General features: G+C 39.2%; 1 protein-coding gene and 1 long non-coding RNA gene across 28 annotated transcripts in view; one reads left to right on the top strand and one right to left on the bottom strand.

Moving 5' to 3' along the window:
- Cask (calcium/calmodulin-dependent serine protein kinase (MAGUK family)) overlaps nucleotides 1-23321 on the top strand; it is a 329704-nt gene that overhangs the window by 258496 nt on the left and 47887 nt on the right. For all 23 annotated transcript variants that reach the window (XM_017318366.2, XM_011247434.2, XM_011247437.2 and 20 more), the window contains 3 exons: nucleotides 1323-1444; nucleotides 17177-17254; nucleotides 19732-19812. In XM_017318366.2, the coding sequence (XP_017173855.1) occupies nucleotides 1323-1444; nucleotides 17177-17254; nucleotides 19732-19812 (281 nt within the window). The remainder of the gene's footprint in view (nucleotides 1-1322; nucleotides 1445-17176; nucleotides 17255-19731; nucleotides 19813-23321) is intronic.
- On the bottom strand, nucleotides 1442-18426 carry Gm34836. 5 transcript variants are annotated; one of them, XR_003953106.1, is made up of 8 exons: nucleotides 18196-18426; nucleotides 12323-12392; nucleotides 10933-11050; nucleotides 8668-8801; nucleotides 5521-5662; nucleotides 3973-4056; nucleotides 2164-2279; nucleotides 1442-1560 (listed from the first exon to the last, which is right to left on the bottom strand). It is a non-coding gene; the product is annotated as a predicted gene, 34836 (long non-coding RNA). The 5 variants fall into 5 exon arrangements; XR_003953104.1 differs by lacking the exon at nucleotides 12323-12392; XR_003953107.1 differs by lacking the exons at nucleotides 2164-2279; nucleotides 12323-12392.

Below are 23321 nucleotides of genomic sequence, written 5' to 3'. Positions count from 1 at the left end.
TTCCTAAAGAATATTTTATTTTTGTCTGAATCAGGGTTTTTCATACTGAATACTGACATTTTGGGTCAGGTGATTCTTAGTTGTAGGGTCCTGTCCTAGATACTGGAGAATATTCAGTATCACCCCTCACCTCTACTACTACAGGCCACCCTCCCTTCCTGCTGTTGTCACAACCCAGAGTCGCCGCAGAAACTAAGAAATATCCCCTAGGAGAGCAAAATCAAACCGTCCCACACAGTCAAGGACCACTGATCCGAAGACTTAGCTACAAATGAAGCACTTATTTTCAGACTTCCTTGGTATATACAAATGCGCTCAGGCCTCTTGGGATTCTTTTCTTATGGAGTGTATATTTGCATATTATGTGTAGTGTAAAACAGATTGGTTCTTTAAGGCTGTGTAAATGACTTTAATAATATTCATGTTTATCTTTCACTAATGATACCTGCCTACTGTGCACTCCCATTTTCTTTTTCCTACAAAAGAACTTTCTTTAACATATCCTGTGGTAATTGGATGTATCCACTATGCACATGTCTGTTAACCTACCAGCCCTTTGTCATTGAGTCTGTATAAGGATCTGAGACAGTGACAGTGACTTTGCTTCTCTTGACTCCATATGTAAAATTTCAAAAAGGAATAAATAGACTGAGGTCTTTGCTAACTAAAACTAAAAAAGCCTCCAAGCTTATATTAAGTACCAAGAGCTCTTAGTTGATGGTCTCTGACTCTTATCCATAGTTTCTTATACTGTCAGTATGTAATAAAATGTGTTTATAATATTGCAAAGAGCCTTAGGATCCCAATACCTTTACTGTCTAGCTGATGTATAACTTGCAGCACCCAGATCATCTATTATAGTAGCCCAGTTCTGTTGACAGAGTGCTTTAATTTTAAAAAAAAATATTTATTTTATGTATGTGAGTACACTGTCACTGTCTTCAGACACACCAGGAGAGGGCATCGAATTCCCATTACAGATGGTTGTGAGCCACCATGTGGTTGCTGAGAATTGAACTCAGGACCTCTGGAAGAGCAGACAGTGCTCTTAACTGCTGAGCCATCTCTCCAGCCCAAGTGCTTTAACTTAAACATACAAGATTAAGTTCACTTTAAAAGCAAAAGGCAGAAATACTTTGTTGAGGACATAAACACAAGGTATTCTGCCCTTAAATGACATGAAGCATTTGAGCTTCTCCTTCATAAGAACACAAGCCTTCTCAGTTCTGATACTCATTGTTATTAAGTGTAAGCTTAGGGTTGGAAAGGTTAATGTAACACTGACTATGCACTAGCAGTTTCTTTCCCATTTGTCCCCCCAGGAGCCGTCTCTCAGGTGCTGGACAGCCTGGAAGAGATTCACGCACTTACAGACTGCAGTGAAAAGGACCTAGATTTTCTACACAGTGTTTTCCAGGATCAACATCTTCACACACTGCTGGATGTAAGTCTTGTCTTTTTTTATTTTTCTTGTTTGAAGAACATTTAGTATTTAGCAGACCTCTTCATAGAGATTCCCAGATCTTACAGCATAGTACTCCCTTTTCAACTTCTTTGTATCTGTGAAAATGGGGAAAACCATCTAGTACCGGTTCCAAACTAAAATAATCATATGCGCAGTACAAATGCAGTATAGCCTAACCAGCCACAACAGGGAAATTGTGTGTACTTATAATTTGTGCACACAAGTGATGAGCAAGATTGTTAGAGTGTAGCACAACCCTAATTTACCAAGGTAATTTTTCTACTATAACAAATTATTAATCTTAACAGTGATTTCTCTCTATTGCCTTAAAACATTATTTCTCAATCATGCATACAGAAGTGATAAAAAACTAAGAGGATACTGTGCAATGGAGTAGGTCTACACACATACATATTTAATATCACTGGGACACCAACATTTGCAAATTTGGTATCTTCAAATATAAAAGAGTGTTTCATTATTAAATTTGGCAGCAGATTAGGACCCAAATAACAACAAAAAAAGCCCAGAAGCATAACCAGATGTGGTGGCACATGCCTCCACACTCAGCACTCAGAAGATAGAGGCAGGCAGATCTCTGAGTTTGTGACCATCCTGGTTTACATAGAAAGTTATAGGACAGCCAAGACTACATGGTGAGACCCTGTCTCAAGAAAAGAATAGAAACAGAAACTGACCATTCGTGTCTGTTTTCAGTATACTCTCAGAAAGCATAGTTGATTTCTACAGTGAAAATCGTGGGTGGTTCTGATGGTAATAGTGCATTTCAGGTGGTGTGCAGGAAATTCTTTCCCTTAAGAAGAGAACATAACTTCTTTAGGAGACCTAGAACTGTTTGGTGCTTCTTGATTCACCCACCGTTGATGCAGATTGCACTAAGGCACAGCAGGATGTGCTATAAAACATTCTGCTAGGTAATGCGGGGCAGGAAAGGAAAAAGGGGCTTTAACTGATTGGTTATTTGATGACTAAATAAGTGTGGGGTTCAGGTGGGCATTGTTACCAGTGCTAAGATGTCCTGACGAAAAGGAACTTTTTTGACACAGGATCTCTCACTAAACCTGCAGCTTTTGATTTTTCTGGGCTGACTGGCCAATGATCTCTAAGGACCACCCTACCCCCAGCATTGAAGTTACAGACACAATGCTGAGCCCAGCTCTTTATGTAGATTCTGGGGCTCTGAAATCAAGCCCTATTGCTTATTACCTGGTGCACACTTCACTCACAGATCATCTACCCCTCCCCTGGTTTGTTTTATATATATATAAATCAACTCACTAACTGTTATAATAAACAGTTCTAAATTATGGGTATAGGAGCTGGAAAGAGAGCACACCTGGTTATCCAGAGGACCCAAGTTCAATTCCCACCACCCACATTAGACAGCTCACAACTGCCTGTAACTATAAGAGATCCAGTACCCTCTTTTGGCTTCTATAGGCAATTCTATATGCATTTGCACATAATTAAAAGTAGTGTAGAGTTGGTAAAGTGGCTCGGCATATGAAGGTGCTTGCTGCCAAGCTTGATGACCTGAGTTCAATCACTGGGTCCCACATAGTAGGAGATAATCAACTCTTTTTTTTTTTTAATTGTATTTGTAATTCATTTTTTACACTCCATATTTTATTGCCCCCACCCCCATCCACCCTCCGACTGCTCCACATCCCATATCACCTCCCCACCCCACCTCATCTCCATGTAGCTAACCCCACCCCCACCCCCACCCCACCTGACCTCTAAACTTCCTGGAGTCTCCAGTCTCTTGAGGGTTAAGTGCATCATCTCTGAATGAACACAGACCCGGAAGTCCTCTACTGTATGTGTGTTGGGGGCCTCATATCAGCTGGTGTATGCTGTCTGTTTGGTGGCTCAGTGTTTGAGTGATCTCAGGGGTCCAGATTGAGACTTCTGGTCCTCCTACAGGATCACCCTTCTCCTCAGCTTCTTTCAGCCTTCCCTAATTCAACAACAGGGGTCAGTTGCTTCTGTCCATTGGTTGGGTGCAAACAGCTGCATCTGACTCTTTCAGCTGCTTGTTGGGTCTTTCAGAGGGCAGTCATGATAGGTCCCTTTTTGTGAGCACTCCATAGCCTCAGTAATAGTGTCAGGCCTTGGGGCTTCCCCTTGAGCTGGATCCCACTTTGGGCCTGTTGCTGGACCATCTTTTCCTCAGGCTCCTCCCAACCTCCTATTTCCTGAGGTTGCCTGTTTAAATTCTTTCTGCTGACCCTCAGGGCTTCAGTCCTTTTCCCTCACCCAATACCAGATCAGGCTTCCCTCTCCCCCGACTCCCCACCCCATCTGCTTTTCCTCTCAGGTCCTTCCCTCCTTCCCTGCTTTTGATTGTTTTCTTCTCTCTCTCAAGTAGGACTGAGACATCTTCACTTGGACACTTCAGCTTGTTGAGCTTTTTGAGTTCTGTGGGTTTTGTCCTGGGTTCTGTACTTTTTTTGGCTAATATCCACTTATTAGTGAGTACATACCATGTGTGTCCTGAGTTATCTCACTCAGGATGATATCAACTCTTATACATTGTCTTTGACCTCTGACTTTAGAAGGTAGGGGACCTAGAAAATACAATTTAGACACAAGCATAGATTTGACATGTAACTCAGTGGTAAAACATTTGTTTAGCACGTACAAGATCCTTGGTTTGATCCTCAGCACTCACGAGACTGAGGCAGGAAGAACACAAGCTAGAAACCAGCCTAGTGTGCATAGCAACAGTGTTTCAAAAAAGAGAATGTATGGATGAATAGCTCTTGGGAAGAAACTTTTCAAACTTTGCCCATCCATTTATTCTCCTTCTACTACTCCACACCCCATGCTTAATATGGATCGTTTTGTTTGACAGGGGCCTCAACAGTGACAACCACTGACAGAACTGATTGGTATAAGTATAGATATATAGACTGATGGAACAAAAATATTTAGAAATAAACTCACATTTATAACTAAGATGTCACAGAAGATGTCAAGGCAATTAAATGGCAATGCAATAGTCTTTAGATGGGACCACCACTATTGGGCCTCCATAAGGAAAAATATGAACTTGGACTCTTATACCACATACAAAAATTATCTCAGAATGAACCATAATCTCAAAGGGAATTATAGATTCATTTTAAGAGTTTAAAATTATAAATTTTGTTTTGTTTTTGTGGTGTTGGGAGCAAACATGAGATAACATATCTGTTAGGCAAGTGCTTTGCCACTAAGGTACCTCACTAGTGGCATGGCCCCTAAAACTTTGAAAATACACACACGTATGAGTAAATCTTCATTGCATGCAATGGGCAAACACAAGGGAATTGGGAGAAATGTTCTGAAACTGGATTGAGATAATTATGTAACTATTATTTAAGGTTTTCTGCAGTAACAGAACCAATACAATGAGCATATACTACCAAGGGACTTACACAGTGTAGTGCAGAAATCCAACAGTGAGTATTTACACGCTGGAAAGGCTAAGTACTCAGTAGCTGTTCAGTCCATGAGGTTGAATACCTCAGCAATTCCAATATTATACTCAAGGACTGGAGGAATCCTAGACAGCTGCTGGTCTTCACTCTATGTTGGAAGAAGCTAGATTCCAGTGTCAGCAAAATATGGCCAAAGCAGTATCGGCAACAAGATGCATTTGCCAGCAAGGAACAAAGGCAGGCAGGCATAAAAAACAGCACTGCTTTTTCCGTACACTCCTTTCCCCCTAGACTGTGGGGTGCTGCCTACTCTAGGAGAAGGTCTTTCCTCTTGTTCACCCATCCAGGAAGTCCTTTATGGACCTGGCCAGAAGTTCATGGTTCTAATTTAATGCCAGATTTAATTCAAGTTGACAAGCAAGATAAACCATCACAGCTATATGTTTACCAGCCATCATCAATCTATTCACTTATAGTGGCCACGCCGTGTACTTGAACAAAGCCCTCATAGATGAGAGAAAGCAATCAGGTTTTTCTTTAAACTTATCTTAGCATTTTTGTAACCTTTCAAGATAAGGTGATTTTAAGAACTACAGGTGTAATGCTTACCTAGCATGCCGAAAGCCCTATATTCAGTCCTCATAAGTCAGATATGACTGCCTGTACATGCCTGTAATCCAAGCACTCAGGAGACTGTGGCAAAAGGATCGTCCCCTGGTCATCTTCTGCTACAGAAGGAGTAGACACCAGCCTGAGGGACATGAGACAATATCTCAAAAAAAAATGAAGAAAAGGAAGCAGCAGCTTGTTGGAAAACACTGAGTTATACAGTATTATACATCAGTGAGGAGAGCGCAGCAGGACAGTGTTCTTGTGATCATTCCATCTACATTCAAGTATGCATTTGCCACTTCCCACATTTCAAAGATTTTGGCAGATATAATATAATATAATATAATATCAACATTTGGACATTTTATGGTTATGATATGAACTTAACATTTAAATTGACCATTGCACATTGTTTTTTTTTTTGGTTTTGATTGGCATTCTCTAATCAAACCATTTTTTAATGTTCATTTATGAGAGAAAATTATCTTAAGATTCAGAACAAAGTTAAATCGAGGCTAATTTGTCAAAAAATTGTCATGATTCTGTAGATTAGAATAGTTTCCTATCTTTTTTTAAATTTTCTGAGATTTATTTTTAATTATGTATATGTGAGTGCAGGTACCCACAGAGGCCAGAAGAGAGTGTAAAATCCCCTGGAGTTGGAGTTATAATAGTTGTGGGTGACCCAGTATGCATGCTGAGCCATCTCTTTTTTTTAACTTTATTATTTTATTAGATATTTTCTTTATATACATTTCAAGTGCTATCCCGAAAGTTCCCTATACCCTCCCCCCCGCCCTGCTCCCCTACCCACCCACTCCTGCTTCTTGGCCCTGGCATTCCCTTGTACTGGGGCATATAAAGTTTGTAAGACCAAGGGGCCTCTCTCCCCAGTGATGGCCAACTAGGCCATCTTCTGATACATATGCAGCTAGAGACACGAGCTCTTGGGGTACTGGTTAGTTCATATTGTTATAGGGTTGCAGACCTGGGGGTCCTGTGTTCCATCTTATAGATGACTGTGAGCATCCACTTCTGTATTTGCCAGGCACTGGCATATACGAGACCTATAACAGGGTCCCTTCAGCAAAATCTTTCTGGCATATGCAATAGTGTCTGGGTTTGGTGCCTGATTATGGGATGGATTCCCGGGTGGGGTAGTCTCTGGGTAGTCCATCTTTTCGTCTTAGCTCCAAATTTTGTCTCTGTAACTCCTTTCATGGGTATTTTGTTCCCTATTCTAAGGAGGAATGAAGTATCCACCCATTGGTCTTCCCTCTTCTTGATTTTCTTGTGTTTTGCAAATTGTATCTTGGGTATTCTAAGTTCCTGGGCTAATATCCACTTATTAGTGAGTGCATATCTAATGACTTCTTTTGTGATTGGGTTACCTCACTAAGTATGATATCCTCCAGATACATCCATTTGTTCAAGAATTTCATGAATTCATTCTTTTTAATAGCTGAATAGTACTCCATTGTGTAAATGTACCACATTTTCTGTATCTATTCCTCTGTTGAGGGACATCTGGGTTCTTTCCAGCTTCTGGCTATTATAAATAAGGCTGCTATGAACATAGTGGAGCATGTGTTCTTATCACCAGTTGGAACTTCTTCTGGGTATATACCCAGGAGAGGTATTGCTGGATCTTCTGGTAGTATTATGTCCAATTTTCTGAGGAACCACCAGACTGATTTCCAGAGTGGTTGTACAAGCTTGCAATCCCACCAACAATGGAGGAGCGTTCCTCTTTCTCCACATCCTCGCCAGCATCTGCTGTCACCTGAATTTTTGATCTTAGCCATTCTGACTGGTGTGAGGTGGAATCTCAGGGTTGTTTTGATTTGCATTTCCCTGATAATTAAGGATGTTGAACATTTTTTCAGGTGTTTCTCCATGCTGAGTCATCTCTACAGCACTATTTTCAGCACTGTAAAATATACAGTTCTATAGGGATAAGTGCATTTACATTGCTGTTCAACTACTGCAACCTTCTATTTTCATCTTTCTCAACTGAACTAAAACATAAAACAATACCATCATCCTCTCTCACTCTTGGCTCATGACAGTCATAATTCTACTTACTGTCTCTATCAATGTTATTATTCCAAGAACATCAGTGAATCACAAAAATTTATCTTTTTAATGTTTTTAGTTATGTGGGTGTATGTGTATGGGTATGTGTGGGTGTGAATGTGTGTGTGTTTGTGTGTCCTGCTACTTAGGTGCATATATGCCATAGTATTTATGAGGATCAGAAGTCACTTTTTAGGAGTTGACTGCCTCCTTCCACCATGTGGGTTCTGAAGATTAATTTCAGGTTATCAGGCCTTGGGACAAACAACTTTACCCACTTAGATACCGCAGTAGTCCAGTATCTGTCTTTTTATTACTAGCCTATTTTATTTAGCATCATGGTCCTTATGGATCATCCATGTTGTATTAAAATTTCCTCTCTTTTTAAGGTTGAATAGTAGTCTATTTTGTGTGTGTATATTGCATTTTTTTCTCCCGCTCTCCCACTCTCCATGTTATGTGGTAAATATGTACAGGAAAAAACAGCTTCTCAAAATGCCAATCACAGAGATTTCTACCTTGGTTCATTCATCACATAATTGCGCTTTCTGGATCCCAAGTTGGTTCCTATATTCTTTCTCATTTTTAAAAGAATATACTATCTTCTCTGAGTATGCTATGGATTACAGGGGTTTATTGTGGCTCCTGTTTTTGGGGGGGTTGGAGTTTTGGGGGGTTTTGGATGGATTTGCATAAACCAGAGTTTGAAATTCACTTTGTAATACTAAAGTAGATCCTACAATAATAAATTCAAGTTCAAGCTATTCAGTATGTGCTGGGCCCTACCCAAGGATATGCTAAATTCCAGAGTAGGACTCTAATCGCTGCTTTACTCCAGTCACTAGTTTCTGTGGTATAACATACTTCTTCAGATGAAATACAAGGTTGGTTTAAGATTTCTAAAAGGTGCTTTGTTTAGTGATGCTGTTCAAAGAAATGGAAGTTCAATTTTCTAGTAATGCATGGAATGGAGAATCATCTGTATGACTAATATTTTAATGTCTTCTTTTTAACTACTCAAAATAGACTGGGAGCTAGAGAGTTGATAAGGTGATTAAGACTACTTACTGTTCTCCTGAGGACCAGAGGTCAGTTCCTAGCACCTATATCAAATAGCTCACAACCATCTGTAACACCAGCTCCAAGGGATCTCACACTATCTTCTGGACTCTGTGGATACCTGAACATATGTAGAATACATTCTGTCACATACAGAAAGAGGTGAGAAAGAAAGGAGAAAAAGGGAGAGAAGGAGGAAGAAGAGAGAGAGAGATTTTAATTAAATAGATTTGAAAATTCTGTAATGCATAAGTTTTTAGGGAGAAAATGGTACTGATAGGATAGACAAATATTTACTCCATAAAAGAAAGATCACCCAGTGGGTTTTTATTGGGGGGTATATACCTCAGCAAAATTGAAATTTATTTTTTTATTTACAATCCAGTCGTTCCCCACCCTAACCCCCTCAGTCCCCTCTCCCAGAGTTACTCATCCCATTTCCTCCTCCCCCTTGCCTCTGAGAGGGTGCTCCCCCGACCAGACCTTCCCCTTTCCTCAGGCCTCAAGTCTCTCAAAGATTAAGTGCATCTTCTCCCACTGAGGCCAGACCAGGCAGACCTCTGCTTATATTTGTGCCAGGGGCCTCGGACCAGCTCGTGTATGCTCCTGGTTGATGGCTCAGTCTCTGGGAGCTTCCTGAGGGTCTGGGTTAGTTGAGACTACTGGTCTTCTTTGGGATCACACTCCCTTTCAGCTTCTTCAATCTTTCCCCTAATTCAACCATAGGGGTCCCTGGTTGGGTGTAAGTATCTGCATCTGTCTCACTCAGCTGCTGGTAGGGCCTTTCAGAGGACAGCCATGCTGGGCTCCTGTCTGTAAGCACATCATAGCATCAGTAATAGTGTCAGGCCTTGGTGCCTTCCCATGGGATGGATCTCAAGTTAGGCCAGTTATTATACTGACTTTCCTTCAGTCTCTCCTCCATTTTTGTCCCTGCAGTTTTTTTAGACAGGAACGGTTCATTATGAATTTTGCAGGCAAATGGATGGAACTAGAAAATATCATCCTGAGGTAACTCAGACCCAAAAGGACATGCATGGTGTGTCCTCACTGATAAGTGGATATTAGCCAAAAAGTACAGAATACCTAGAATACAACCCATAGACCATAAGAAGTTGTAACAAACAGAAAGGCCCAAGTGAGTAGACTTCAATCCCACTTAGAACAGGAAAGGAAATAATCATGAGAGGCAGGGGGATGGAGGGACCTGAGTAGGAGAGGGAACAGGGAGGGGAAAGGGGGAACAGGATCAGGTATGTGGGGGAACAGGAGAGAAGCCCAGTGACAAGAGAATGAATAGAGATAAGCAGCCTCAGGGGTTGGGGTGGGAGATGGGGGACCCTCTAGAATGTACAGGAGACCCACGAGGTGAGACACTCTTAAGGGCTCAATGGGGGTGCCCTTAGCCAAAATGCCCAACATTGGGGAGAGGGAACTCAAAGAGTCTACCTCCAATAGATAGACAGGGTCTCAAGGGGGAGGGACAGGGTTATTAACCCACAGTCAACATTTCTGACCCAAAACTCACCATGGTGGCTTTTATAACATTTTGTAAATTGTGGAATCACAATGATGCATAATCATTCTTAGATGTGTAAAAAATTTTTCTTTCAGTTTATAAATTTATAGTTCCTCAATTTTTCTGAAAATGCAATTTTAAGATGTACAATATTCCTTTCAGACCTGTACTATCTCATTTTTAATGTCTGAAAGGGACTTTCATTTTTGGTTTTGTTTATATTAAAGAGTTGGGTTTCCCCGGGCTATCCAGGAACTATGCGGTTTAAACTTCCTGGGTAGGTATCTAAGCTGAAAATCTCAAGTTGGTATGTTAATTTGGGCAGGAAAATATAGTTTAGATCTCTGAAACTTTTCTCCAGTTTACAACTTCGAAAAATCATCTTCAAAGTGATAGCTGCTTGTCAGTTCCCTAAATATTAGTATTAAGTCACCTGCCTTTCCCTAACATTTTGATGGATTTCAAATATATAATATGTGAAAAAAAAAAGTCCTTTTGCCTAGCACTTCTCAGTTCACTAAGGCACGATATTGGAACTTGGTTCCTGTTCCCTGAGACTGTGAAGGGAGTCTCTGACAGGCTGTCTCTCATCTCATGGCTGCCATTTCATATAGTCTTTCTCACACTCTTACTATCTGTCTCACTACAGTTGCGGGCACATTTCATTATTTTGGAGCTAAAAATGAACTTGAATTATCTTCCAACAAAAAGTTGCTTCAGTGTCTTTAAAGTAACTGGCCGCTAATGAACTTAACTGTTCTTTGAAGCTCTAGAAGGAAGCTCTTCATTTATTGATCTATATTTAGAGTCTTGTTCCAAAAGTTACAATCTTGTCTCAAGTGGTACATATTCTTGTCCTTTATAAGGTTTTCTCTGTGGAAAAAGAAAAGGTTGATGAGCTACACAACCCAGGGATAGTTATTTCATAGTATCTTCCCACTAACTTTAATTATAGAATATTTAAAATAGATATGGAACAGATACCTAAATGTGGAATATGTGAGCAATTATTTCTATTTGAGGACTAAGAAATCAAGAGTGAAATGTAATGCTGTGTTAAAATAGGAGCTGCCTTTAATGCTTTACAAGTAAAGTAAAAGTGATTGACTTCATCTATCTGTTGGAAAGTGCATGCTTAGGAGATAGGAACTGGGTATTGCCACTGAGTTTACTCTGCTTTGTTTGCACCATCTGTAGAATACAGTTTCCCAATGGAGTTGCAGTGACTCCAAGGCGGAGGTGAAGTGTGTCTGTGCAGCTGTGTGTGGTCATATCTGACCCAGTGCCAAAGACTGGCAGGGAGCACGTCTGTCTAGGAGTGACACAGTGTGAGACAGCCTGTTTCCCTTGCAGCTGTTCACATTTCCTTGTTTTTGCCTTGATTCTATGTCTGTGGTTTGTGTGTGTGTGTGTGTGTGTGTGTGTGTGTGTGTGTGTGTAGTGCTGAACTTGGGTAGCTAATTTCTTTAGAAAAAGAATGCAAACAGCCAGAGCTCCTCATCTTTGTCTTCCTTCTAGGAATAATCTATTAACATCTTTCTATCCCCTCTCCCACTCCCTTCAGCATGCCAGCCTTATAAATATGCTTTATTATCTTCAGATTTAAGGAATGCAAATGACAAAAAAATCTATTTTGATGTTACCAGTCTACCTTGAACTTATAAGTCTGGAGCAGAAGTTGCAAGTTATCACCCTCAAGCCAAATCCAGCCAACCACTTATTTGATACATATTTTACTGAAACACAGTCTATTCATTGTTAACAGCTGCTTTTATACAACACAACAGGCTGTAATAGTAGTGACAGAGACCAGATAGCCCCTAAAACCTAAAAAGTTCCCTTTTGGCCAGGAGAAGATTAAGGTTACTTAACGTGACAAAACCATGCAGTTACTTAACATGACAAAACCAGCAACTGATTAACTTCCAGATCATATGTAGTTTATTTTTGCCATGATCTATGAATAGCATTTTCTGCAATTTCCCCCCAAAATATTACTAAAGGCACCTTCCTAGCACGAGTTGTTAGTTGTTATCTATTTCTAAATTCTAACATAACCCAGAGAGGTCTGGTGTGATCCAGAAGGCCATGCTCTCATGCCCTGCTGCTCTGCTTGTGTAACCCTAAGTGCAGCATTTCACATACCTAGACATTAGTTTTCTCCTCTTTGTTGAACAGCTTTCAGTTGCTATGACAAAACACCTGAGATAATCACCTTAAAAGGAAGAAAAATATTTTGGCTCACGGTTTTAGAGGTTTCCATTTGTTCTCCCTATTGCTTTGGGCCTATGGGAAAGCAAAACATTATGGCAGAAGAAGCTACCCACTTCATGACACACAAAAAGCAAAGAGAAGAAGTGAATGGAATACTGCCATCTATTTCAATGGCACAGTCCCACTGACCTAGCTTTTCCTACCAGACCCCACTTCCTAAAGGTTCCACCACCTGCCACTAGTGCCACAAGCTGGCAATTATGCCTTTTAATACATGGGTGCTTGGGTGATATTTGTCCAGACTATAGGATTCTCTTTAAAATAGAGAAATAGAATTGTATTTATATCTAAGGTCTTCTCTATATTTAAAGAAAAACTTGTTTAGTAAGTCAGACTTGAAAGACCCACAAAAAAATAAATATGTACAAAATGTCTTTGATTTCAGGGGAAAAAATTTTAGTATGCAAGCAGGATCAAATAGAAATTGTATCTGGTTCCCAAAGAAACAAGCTAAAATAAGTATTCTGCTGTGTTTATTTTTGTGCTACTCTATTTTTTTTACAAATATGTATTTATAATCGCTACATACAAGTTCAAATTTTTATTTTTTGAAGAAAACAATTATGAAACACACACTGTGTCCTGTTACCTTATATTGGAAAACTCAAGGGTCATGGAGAAGAAAAAGAATCCCTTACACAGCATGTTCTATAATCACCAACATTAGACGGCCACTTCCTTTTTGGTTGTTGATGCCCTTGGTGTAGCAGACATGCCAGTGTTGGTGCTGGGTTGCAAATTTGCAGCCTTGGCATAGTTGGCACAGCGTACAGCTAGCCTCAGCAGCACACTCTTGTCTCCTGCCCCGTGATGTTACTCATAGCTCCTATTTCTGGTTCTTCTTGCTCTGTTCAGGCAGTTCTCTTGGACAGGACTCCATCAGAATAACCTTGCTCAGGTTACCTCTCATACATTTCTTTGACTTATAGGAAGCATGCATTCTTACTTTAAGATGTGCTGCAAGTGTGGGCTATCCCAGGTGAGGCAGAAAAGGAAGCCCTCACATACTAAAGGAACAGATACAAGTCATTTTTCGCTTAACCTAAAATACCACATGTTGAGCCTCCCCAAGGATTCTCTGAACAAAGCTATCTTTCCTAGTGCAACAGTGTAGGACTGGACTATAACTTGCTGCAACTTGACAAGCCCTGGCCAGAGACCAAGGCAAGAAGCTCCACTCTCTGGAACTTCCAGTTCTGGGACAAGATTTTCTGGAGGACTCCCTACCCTTCACTTTTTATAGGGGGAAGAGTAGGTCCCTCTCCTTTCCTTCTCAAGAAGGGGAAGGGAAAATCAAATATGAGCTCTCCCTAATTCTGTGACTCCTACACATGTCAGGCTTCTGCCTCCGTAGGCAGAATAAGGCTTAGGCTGAGTGTGGAAGGAACACTGGCTGCTGTGCAGCAAGCTCTACACCAGCACTGTCAGCTTCCTGTTGGCCTTAGATGACATTCTTTTTTTATTATTAACCAACGTGATTTTATTGCTCTTGTACACAAGAGAATTTATGCCACCAGAGCAGAGGTTGTGGACAACTCAATTTCCAATTGGGTGGAAGCACCTGCTTAGTCTTTTAGTGTCAAGCCAACTGGTAATTTCTGCTCTCTATCAGAATCAGGTGGAATTTACCATCCTTATCCTTTCTGTTCCTCTCAAGATGCTTGTGGACAGCAGCTGCTTTCTTAATCAAATGGCAGAGATTCTTGGGGAGATCTGGGACAAGGCCTTGGGATTCTCAAGATTTTATTACCAGTGACACAGCTCCCATTCATGATGGTGGAGGTCTAATAGCAAAGACAACGTTTATGTGTGTGTCTGTCTGTGTGTGTATGTACGTATGTACGTGTGCACGTGTGCACGTGTGCATGTGCGACTGCAGCTGTATGTGTGCATGTGTCAGGCCATACCAAAAGCACAGAGTTTTATCTGAGCACCTTCCTTACAATATAGGCATGAAAGGTCTGAGATTCTAGGAACCTCTATGCCACTCAGGAAGTCATCCTAAAGCTAGAACTTTACTTTAAAGCTAGTTCTGACTTCACTGTCGTCTGTTTTCCCCATCTGTAAAATGGGAATGACAGAGGCACCAGCCTTGCAGGAGAAGCTGTGGTTAAGTGGATGCATTTATATTAAGGTCTTTGACTAGTAATTAGCATCTAGTAAGTGCTCAGTAAAAGCACTCATCATTGTTCCTAGTGTGCAGGTTAAATATCTCTAATCTGAAATGCTTGAGATCTGAAGGGTTTTATACTGAGGATTTCTTTTCCAACATTAAATATTTGAGTACACATAATGATATTTTGGGGTTAGGAGCAAAGTCTAAACATAAAATTCAGTTACGTTCCATATATAGCATGTACACACGGCCTGAAAAGAATTTTATGCAACATTTTTAGTGTGTCTGGAATTTGGGTACAACCTCTCATGTGAGGTTAAATGTGGAATTTTCCACTTGAGAGTCAGTATGGTATTTTAGAAGTTTCAGATTTGGGGGCATTTCAGATGTTGGAGCATTTCTAGTTTTAAAGCATTTCAAATTTGTAATTTTTTCTTTCATTAAAAAGTAGATTTTGTTCTTACATAATATATCCATAAACTTTCCCCTCCCTTTACCCCATCCAGTTTCTCCCCACCATCTCTCCCATCCAGATCCAACCCCTTTTTGTTGCTTATTGGAAAACAGATTCCTATGGGATAATCATAGTCAGCAGAAGCAGAAGAGCTCAGGAAAAGACAGGAAATATTGCGTGAGTGTGGATTTTAGAAGACAACCTTTGAGAATTGGTTCTCTCCTGCCACCCAGGAATCGAGTTCATGTTAACAGGCTTAGCTAAAGGTGTCTTTACAAACTGAGCCATCTCTCAGGTCTAGTGTCTTTACATATTGTTTTATTTTGCTAAGAATACAACATGGGGGCTGGAGAGATGGCTCAACAGTTAAGAGTACCGACTGCTCTTCCAAAGGTCCTGAGTTCAGTTCCCAGCAATGATATGGTGGCTCACAACCATCTGTAATGGGGTCTGATGCCCTCTTCTGGTGTGTCTGAAGACTGCTACAGTATACTCATATACATAAAATAAACAAATAGATCTTTTAAAAAAAAGAATACAACATGGTATTTACTGTCAATAAAAATGTAAGCCTGTTATCGACAGATGTAATGTTATAAGATTTTTTATTCAATTCTTGTAATTGTAATATATTTAAATATTTATAATTCAGAGTGTCTTTTGTTTTGGATTTTGTAGTAGATGGCATTCACGTTGATATTTTATATATGCAGTAATTCATTTCATAGATTAGTCTGGGAAGCTAATCGCTACATTATTTCTGTAAGCTGGGCATTGTGGTATACCCTTTAATCCTAATACTTTAGAGTCAGCACAGATCTAACTCTCTGAATTCAAAGACAAGTAGGTATCTACAAATTAGAGGCCAGCCTGTTCTACACGCTAAGTTCCAGGCCAGCCAGGGCTACATAGTGAGTCCCTGCCTATTTCTATAAGAAAGTACTTTTTTTTTTCATTCTAAATTTTAGTTAGCAAACCACTAGAGATGGAAACCTTAAGAAGACAGAGACTATATCTATAGATAGATAGATAGATAGATAGATAGATAGATAGATAGATAGATAGATTGATTCTCCAAGGATTTGGTCAAAAAGCATATCACCTGTGCCCTAAAATGTTAATAAAATGTTTGAATAGCATTTTACCATTCTGCTCAAACTATTTATTCAGCCTTCAATTCAGTAGTACTTTCTTAATTAATGGCCCTTTCTCTTGGTCGTTTTTGTTACCTCATTGGCCTAAATATTTACAAGTCATAAAGATTTATCTCACATCTAGCTATAATTTGAAGAATGTTTACAGTCAGTATTTCACCTCTGGAATAGCATTGGTGTACAGAGGGAGAAAAAGGTAGGGAACAAAACCATCCCCAAAATCTCAAACTGTTTTAGAGAAGTTAGGAAATAGAAGCCATCAGACAAACAGAGGTCAGTTTTAACATTATACTTTTCAGAGCAGGCCAGCCACTGACTGTGAGCCATTCCATTTGAGGTAGAACTAGTGTTTTAATTACACTTCTAGACTGCAGTGTATTTTCTCTGACTAATTAATGTTCTTTATCAAGTTGCTGTTTGATTCTTTCAGGTTGGAGGAATTGTAAATATATTCAGATTTTTTTCAGTCTTCTCACACTCCTTGAATTTGCAAAGCCAATAGAAACCAAGTTTCTGTCCATGACTCCCTGTTGAAGTCTCCAGCACTGATTCTATTAATGAATATTCCTACTAAGACGAGCACAAACCTCTGTAAGAACATTCCTTCCTAGAAGGAGTTACATTTGCCCTTTCCCAAGATCAAGGCTTCTATGAAAATTCTTTCAGACTCTTCTTGGCCAGAATCTGTTCTTCATTTGACTCCACACTCCCGTTAGTGAGCATTGCTTCTGTCTGGAGGAAAACACTGGGGTTGCTGCTATATTGACAAATGTGAATTGCTAAGGATAGAGTTTTGGTTCCTCTCTTTAAAAACATTTACTTTAAAAGATGTGCATAAAACTTATATTCTGAATGATGAACAATTGCAAAGAAGACTCACTTATATCATCTCTCTGACTTTTTAGGAGGACAAATGTTGTTTTCTGAAACAATAAACCAAAAGCTATAAACTGTAGCAAAACACGATGTGTATTGATCGGATTTTCTTCTTTGCTTTTTAGCTGTATGACAAAATTAACACAAAGTCTTCGCCACAAATCAGGAATCCTCCAAGTGATGCAGTACAGAGAGCCAAAGAGGTAAGTGGCATATTTTTCTCAAAGTACATAGCATTGTCACGTTTGCCACCTTTACTGAAGATGTCTTTGCATGTTAAGGGCACACTGTTTAGGATGGCAGCTTGAAGCATACTCAGATTCTGGTTGCTAAGTTTATCATTGAACATCCATGTGGGAAAGAAAAAGTCTCAGCAACAAGAGTCCCCAGGCTTCTCCTTCTGGTTCTGCTGTGCAAATGAGCATATTGTTTGGGGTGGGATTGTCTTTTTAAAATATTATTTTACTGTACATGGAAGAAATAGACATGCTTCAAATTTTTTAGTTGCCTTTTAAATGTGGTACTATGTAGTGGTTAATTGACTTTCCAGAACAATTAAATATACTGAGTTCAAAGAAGTCATTTTTTTATGCATCATCAATATATAAAAGTATCTCCCACAAGCTTTTTTTCATACTTGCTTATCATAGAAGCATGGCATTGCAGAGAGCTTGGAAAACAAAATTCACCCAGAATCATTTGCATATAGAATTTGATGTATTACCAATCGAAATATGTTGGTTTGAGCCTAGAATTGTGTAATAAGCATTTTACACCTTTATTTGGTCTTTATAACTATAGCACAATGACTAATTTTTTCCTATTACTAAAATGATGTAGAAATTACCATTAGTAAGTGCCTTATTATTTTTACTGTTTGTTTTAAAGTTTTTACGCAAATAAACCTTTCTTTTTAAAAATATTTTATAAAGTGTGATTAGTAAATGTGATTACTAAATGTACTGAAGACATAATTTTATCCCTTTCCTAGCAGATATTGTTCTGGGTTTTGTTTTATTAAGATAGAATCTCACCATGTACTCAGTGTTGGGATGTTAGGTGTGTACCACCCCATCTAGCTTCTTAGCAGAGGTTAAACATGACTTTTGATAAAAATATACATTGTATATGCTCATATACTCACTGAGAAATTAGACCATATTGGCTGCCAGGCCTGCCCTCTTGGTGAGTCTCCGGTAAAAGAAGTCTGTCTTAGTTTGCTCAGCAAGCATTCTTTGAAAGGAATTACACTGTCAGGCAGGAATCATGAGTCGCTGCCCAATCTTAACAATACCCAAACAGACAGAAGCAGAGATACTCTGGGCGGGGGTGGGGGGACAATCCTTTGTCCTAACTTTACAGTGGAAGAATCTCCCCTAGCTCAGGAGGTCAGACTCAATACTTAAGATCATGGGCTATGAAAGTATCAAGGGAAAGGAGAGAGTTTGTGCTTTCCCCTGTTGTTTCCTAGAAGAGAAGCTGAAAATACACCGAAGAAAACTATGTTAATATCATTAAGCAATATAAATTAGCTGTATAACCTGCAGCCATTAACAGAGCATTTGAAAAAAAATACTAGTATGTATGTATATGAGAGTGTTTGTTTTGTTGGTTGGTGTGTGGGGTGTGTGTGTGTGTGTGTGTGTGTGTGTGTTTCATTCATTCATTCCTTATGTGTGTTTTGTGTGTTCATTTATTTCTTCACTCACTCACTCTTCCCCATGCTTAAGTAGCAGAGCTCATTACATGCTAGAATGCTGAAATCTGAGACTCAAGCAGAGTGAGAGTGAGCCCCTTTCTGAAGTCCTTGAAGGTTAAGGCAGGAGAGTCCTACTGGTTGAGGGGATGTGTGCCCCTTACAACCCATGGTGCTAAGGCAATACTAGATAGGCTCCATGATTAGAATTCAGTTGAGTTCAGTGTAGAGGTCTCTGTGAGCCATCTGCAGTAAAAACAGTAACAGGTGCCTACTCAGAGAAACTCCATTCCTGGGTGGAAGGGAGAAGTTTTTAAGAACTGTTTACTTGCAAGCAGCATTTTCACCAATGCAGAGAAAATGTTAATGCCTAATTGGCAATGAAAAGTTGCTGCTGAAGGTGTTTAAATTTTTAAGTTTGGTCTTTTGTTTGCTGGAGTTTCATCAAAGGTTCATTTGGTAGAAGCATGCTTTTCTCTGTGTTGAAAGATAAGCATTTTACTCCTGCCAGGCTACAAGGAAAATCACTTACATGTGTTCTTAGTTAATTATGCTAGTTAATTAGCAGTCTTATGTATATTGTTTTCATTGAACCTGTGTCATCTTTTAAGGAACTAGCAGTGTTGTTAAATTTTAAAGGGCAAATTGATTTGGGGAGGGAATTTGTAAGGCATATTTTCCTTAAGCTACTTAAGTTACTTAAACCTGTAATAAGTATGTGTTACAAGCTTCCCATTTTGCTTATTAGTTTTTTTGTTACCTTTGGATCATAGTTGGGTAATGAAGGCAAACTATTATTACCCAAAACATTTCATTTTATTACTATCAATATTCTTATACTTCAATAACCTTTGAACTCAACAAATGTTTTGAAAGTAATTGACTTTCCTGCTACAAAAATATATTCATGGTTTTTAATTTAAAGGAGTTCCATGCTTTGTACAGCTCATTTTGCATTAGTGTGTATCTTATTTGTTTTTCTAGGTATTGGAAGAAATTTCATGTTACCCTGAGAATAATGATGCGAAGGAACTAAAGCGTATTTTAACACAACCTCATTTCATGGTAAGTAACACATCACTAGACATACAACACCATTTCACAAGTCATTTTTAATAACCTTCCTAAAATATTGCTACTGTCATCAAATGTCATAAATATATCCTTGTACACCTGCTGGTGTGCATTTTAGAGAATATGTCATTAGGCAGTTTGCCATTGAAAGTACATCACAGGGTGTCCTTACAAGAGCCTGGGTGATAGAGGCTACTAGTGTACACCAAGCTACAGTGTGTATGGCAGAGTCCTGGGAGGTGCTTAGATTCCCATGCAGAACCATATGAAATTTAACAAGCACTAGAGAGTGATAAAATCAAGAGACACCATAACACAAGCTTGTGAGGCTAGTGCCAGGATAACATAACATACACTTTTACAGGAAACATGTTGTTTCTTTATTTTCATTTTGCTTTTAGTTTTGGTTTTATTTTTGATGTAAGATCTCACTAGGTAGCTCAGAGTAGCCTCAACTTCAGAATCCTGCATTGAACTCCTATTAAGATTATAAGCATGTGCTACCATGATAAACTTTTCCTAAGTAGAAGGGGCAGACTGTGAAATAATGATTTAAGGACTGGAGAGATGGCTCAGCGGTTAAGAGCACTGACTGCACTTCCAGAGGCCCTGAGTTCAATTCCCAGCAACCACATGGTGGCTCACAACCATCTGTAATGGGGTCTGACACCCTCTTCTGGTGCGTCTGAAGACAGCAACAGTGTACTTGATTTATAAAATAAATAAATCTTTTTTAAAAAATAATGATTTAAAAAAGTAGTAACTACCTAAGCCAGCAGCATCACAGCTCTCAAGTCTGATCGGCCATTCATAACTGCATGCATCATGCTCTCATCTGAACTAACTGCACTAGTTTCTTTGCACCAGCATCAACACCACAACCAAGTAACTAGGCATTGTGCATGAACTCACTAGGCCCTAGGAATATTTTGCTTTCGATATAATCTTGTTTATGTAGTGTCTCATTGGCTCAAATATCATTTTGTAGTTCATGACTATAATATCAGACTAAGATTATAATCCTAGGTAATAACACATTGTTTTGTTTCATTATTGTTGTTGCCCTTGTATCACAGTTGTAAACGTGCCACTTGTCAAGTGCTCATCAAGGACTATGTAGACCCCACATAATGATCTGCTTCCCTGTGTTCTCACATCACTCACTGCAACTCTATGCTACCTAAACCACAAAGAGCTGAAATTGACGACAACTTTTTAAATGAAAAGCTGTCTTCAGTTTTCACATTATATTTATTTACGGGGCACATGTGCCACAATGCATGCATGGAGGTCAGAGAACAAGCTGAAGGAGTCTTTCTTCCACCATGTGGCTTCAGGAATTAAACTCAAAGTGTCTTTGTTTTAGACAGTGCAGAACTCCCATACTTTTTTGTTGATTTCTATGAAAATGGAAATAGCACTTATGTTTAGCCAATTATTAGAAGCTCTAAGTCGTTAAGAAACATTTTTGTAGAAAAGAAGTTCACAGATATCTACTTATCTACAATTCACAAGTAGAATTACAGGGCTGACAGGACAGCTCTGTGGTGGAAAGGGTCTGCTGCTCTTCCAAAGGACCCAAGGTCAGTTTCCATCTCCCAAGTCAGGTGGCTTATAACTGCTATAACTCTAGCTCCAAGGGAGCCAACATCTTCTGACCTCCAAGGTCATAAACACACAGTTGTATAGACACAGACGCATAAATGAAAATAGGACAGATTTTTTTTTGAAAAAAAAGCACAATTATAGGTTAAAATCCTTGATGAATATAATGTGGAATATATGCAAAGAGTTAAAAACCCAGCTAACTTCCCTCTGGGTGGAAATGTGATTTTAAAACCTTGTTGTTCTTATTACAACTATTTATTTTAAGTGTTAGTTTTAAAATCATAGCTACAATGAAACATATGTATCATATCAATGCCTGTAAGGTTTTAAGTATATGCTATTTCTTTGTACATGCAGTGCTTCTAAAACTTTACCATTGTCCTTCTAGGTTATTATCTATCATTTTCTATTTCCCTTCCCTAATTTTTCTAAGTTTTAGTGGCCAAACTCAAGCACATCTCTGGAAGTGTCTAACTCTGTTTTATCTGATGGTAGTGAATTAGAAATATACTTCAGTCTGAGCAAGCACACTTTTACATGATATGTGTCAATTCAGAGCTCAGTTCGAATCTCCTTTGCTGTACTTGGCCTGGTTTCTGCCTGACATATGCTTAATGCCTCCTCAGTGTTAGCTAATGAGGATTATTACCTACCGCACAGTATGTCATCTGCCTGTGCACAGAGCTTATATTGTAAGCTCTAGTAGGCGCTGAGCATATTTGACCCATTTGCAAGGAGGTTCACCTTACTACTCACTGCTCTGTGCACTGTGTTCTCCACATTTTTGAACAGACTACGAATTGCTGTATAGCCTGAGCTACTTCAGAGAATTATATAGGAACATTTCAGACTAGTAAATCTTTTAGATTTGATGAAGACTACATAAATTAGCATATCCCCAAATAAGGCCTTTTTTATCGGGTAAATTTTTTTCCAGGAAAAAAAATCATTAAAGCTCATGCAGACCAGTGCCTCACAGCTCACCTTCCTTCTAAGCCTTGATCTATTTTTTATGTCTAAACTTAGAAGTGTGTGTGTGTGTGTGTGTGTGTGTGTGTCCCTATCAGGAAACATTTTCAGAAATAATTCCTCAAATTCCTTGAAAACATAGCTCAGTACTTAAAAGACATCTTTATTCATATACCAAATATCTAAGTGCCTACTATGTTCCAGGTTCTCTATGCTGGCCACTAAGGATCTAGTTATGAATAAGAAAAACACAGTCTCACCCTCAAAGAGTTTCCCATCTCAGTGAGGCTGAAGGATAGGGGTTTCTGATTAGAAATAGACTGAACACATCAGATAACACAATAATTTCATATAGTTACAATAACTATGAATAAGAGATTGTGGTATAGAGGCAGTAGTACAAGTGTGAGCTATTTTATATCCTCAGGGGAAAGCCCTCTGAAGAGTTAGCTAAACTTGTTCTCAGAAGAGCTGGGCCCCTGAACATCCAAGCGGGAGGAAGAGGCAGAAGGAAGTTGTGTAGGTTTAGGGAACCGAGCTAAAGTCCATTAAAGATTGGATTTAGGAAAAGAGAAGAAAGAGGTACAGAAATGCTTACAGAGCTTGGCAGAGGCCAGACCAAGGAGGCTCTTCCAGACCATGGTAAAGAGTCTAGAGTTTTCTCCTGGTTAAAGTAGTGATTGTATTGAGTGATTGATTGCAATCAAGAAAATATGAGCTAAGTCATGCTTTCATGGTTGCTCCTAGGCATAGTTACACATTCCTGTAGCCCCAACATTTGATAGGCTGAGATAGACGTTCCACAGGTCTGATTCTTTTTTTTTTTTCCGATCCTCCCATTTTTATTGAACATTTGATGTACATTTCAGCCACCATCAGGGTGTACATTGATATATATACCCCTTAAGACAAATGTTAAAAAA

This window comes from Mus musculus, chromosome X (genome assembly GCF_000001635.26).
Source record: "Mus musculus strain C57BL/6J chromosome X, GRCm38.p6 C57BL/6J".
Classification (NCBI taxonomy): domain Eukaryota; kingdom Metazoa; phylum Chordata; class Mammalia; order Rodentia; family Muridae; genus Mus; species Mus musculus.
This window is presented reverse-complemented; position numbering and strand designations above follow the sequence as displayed.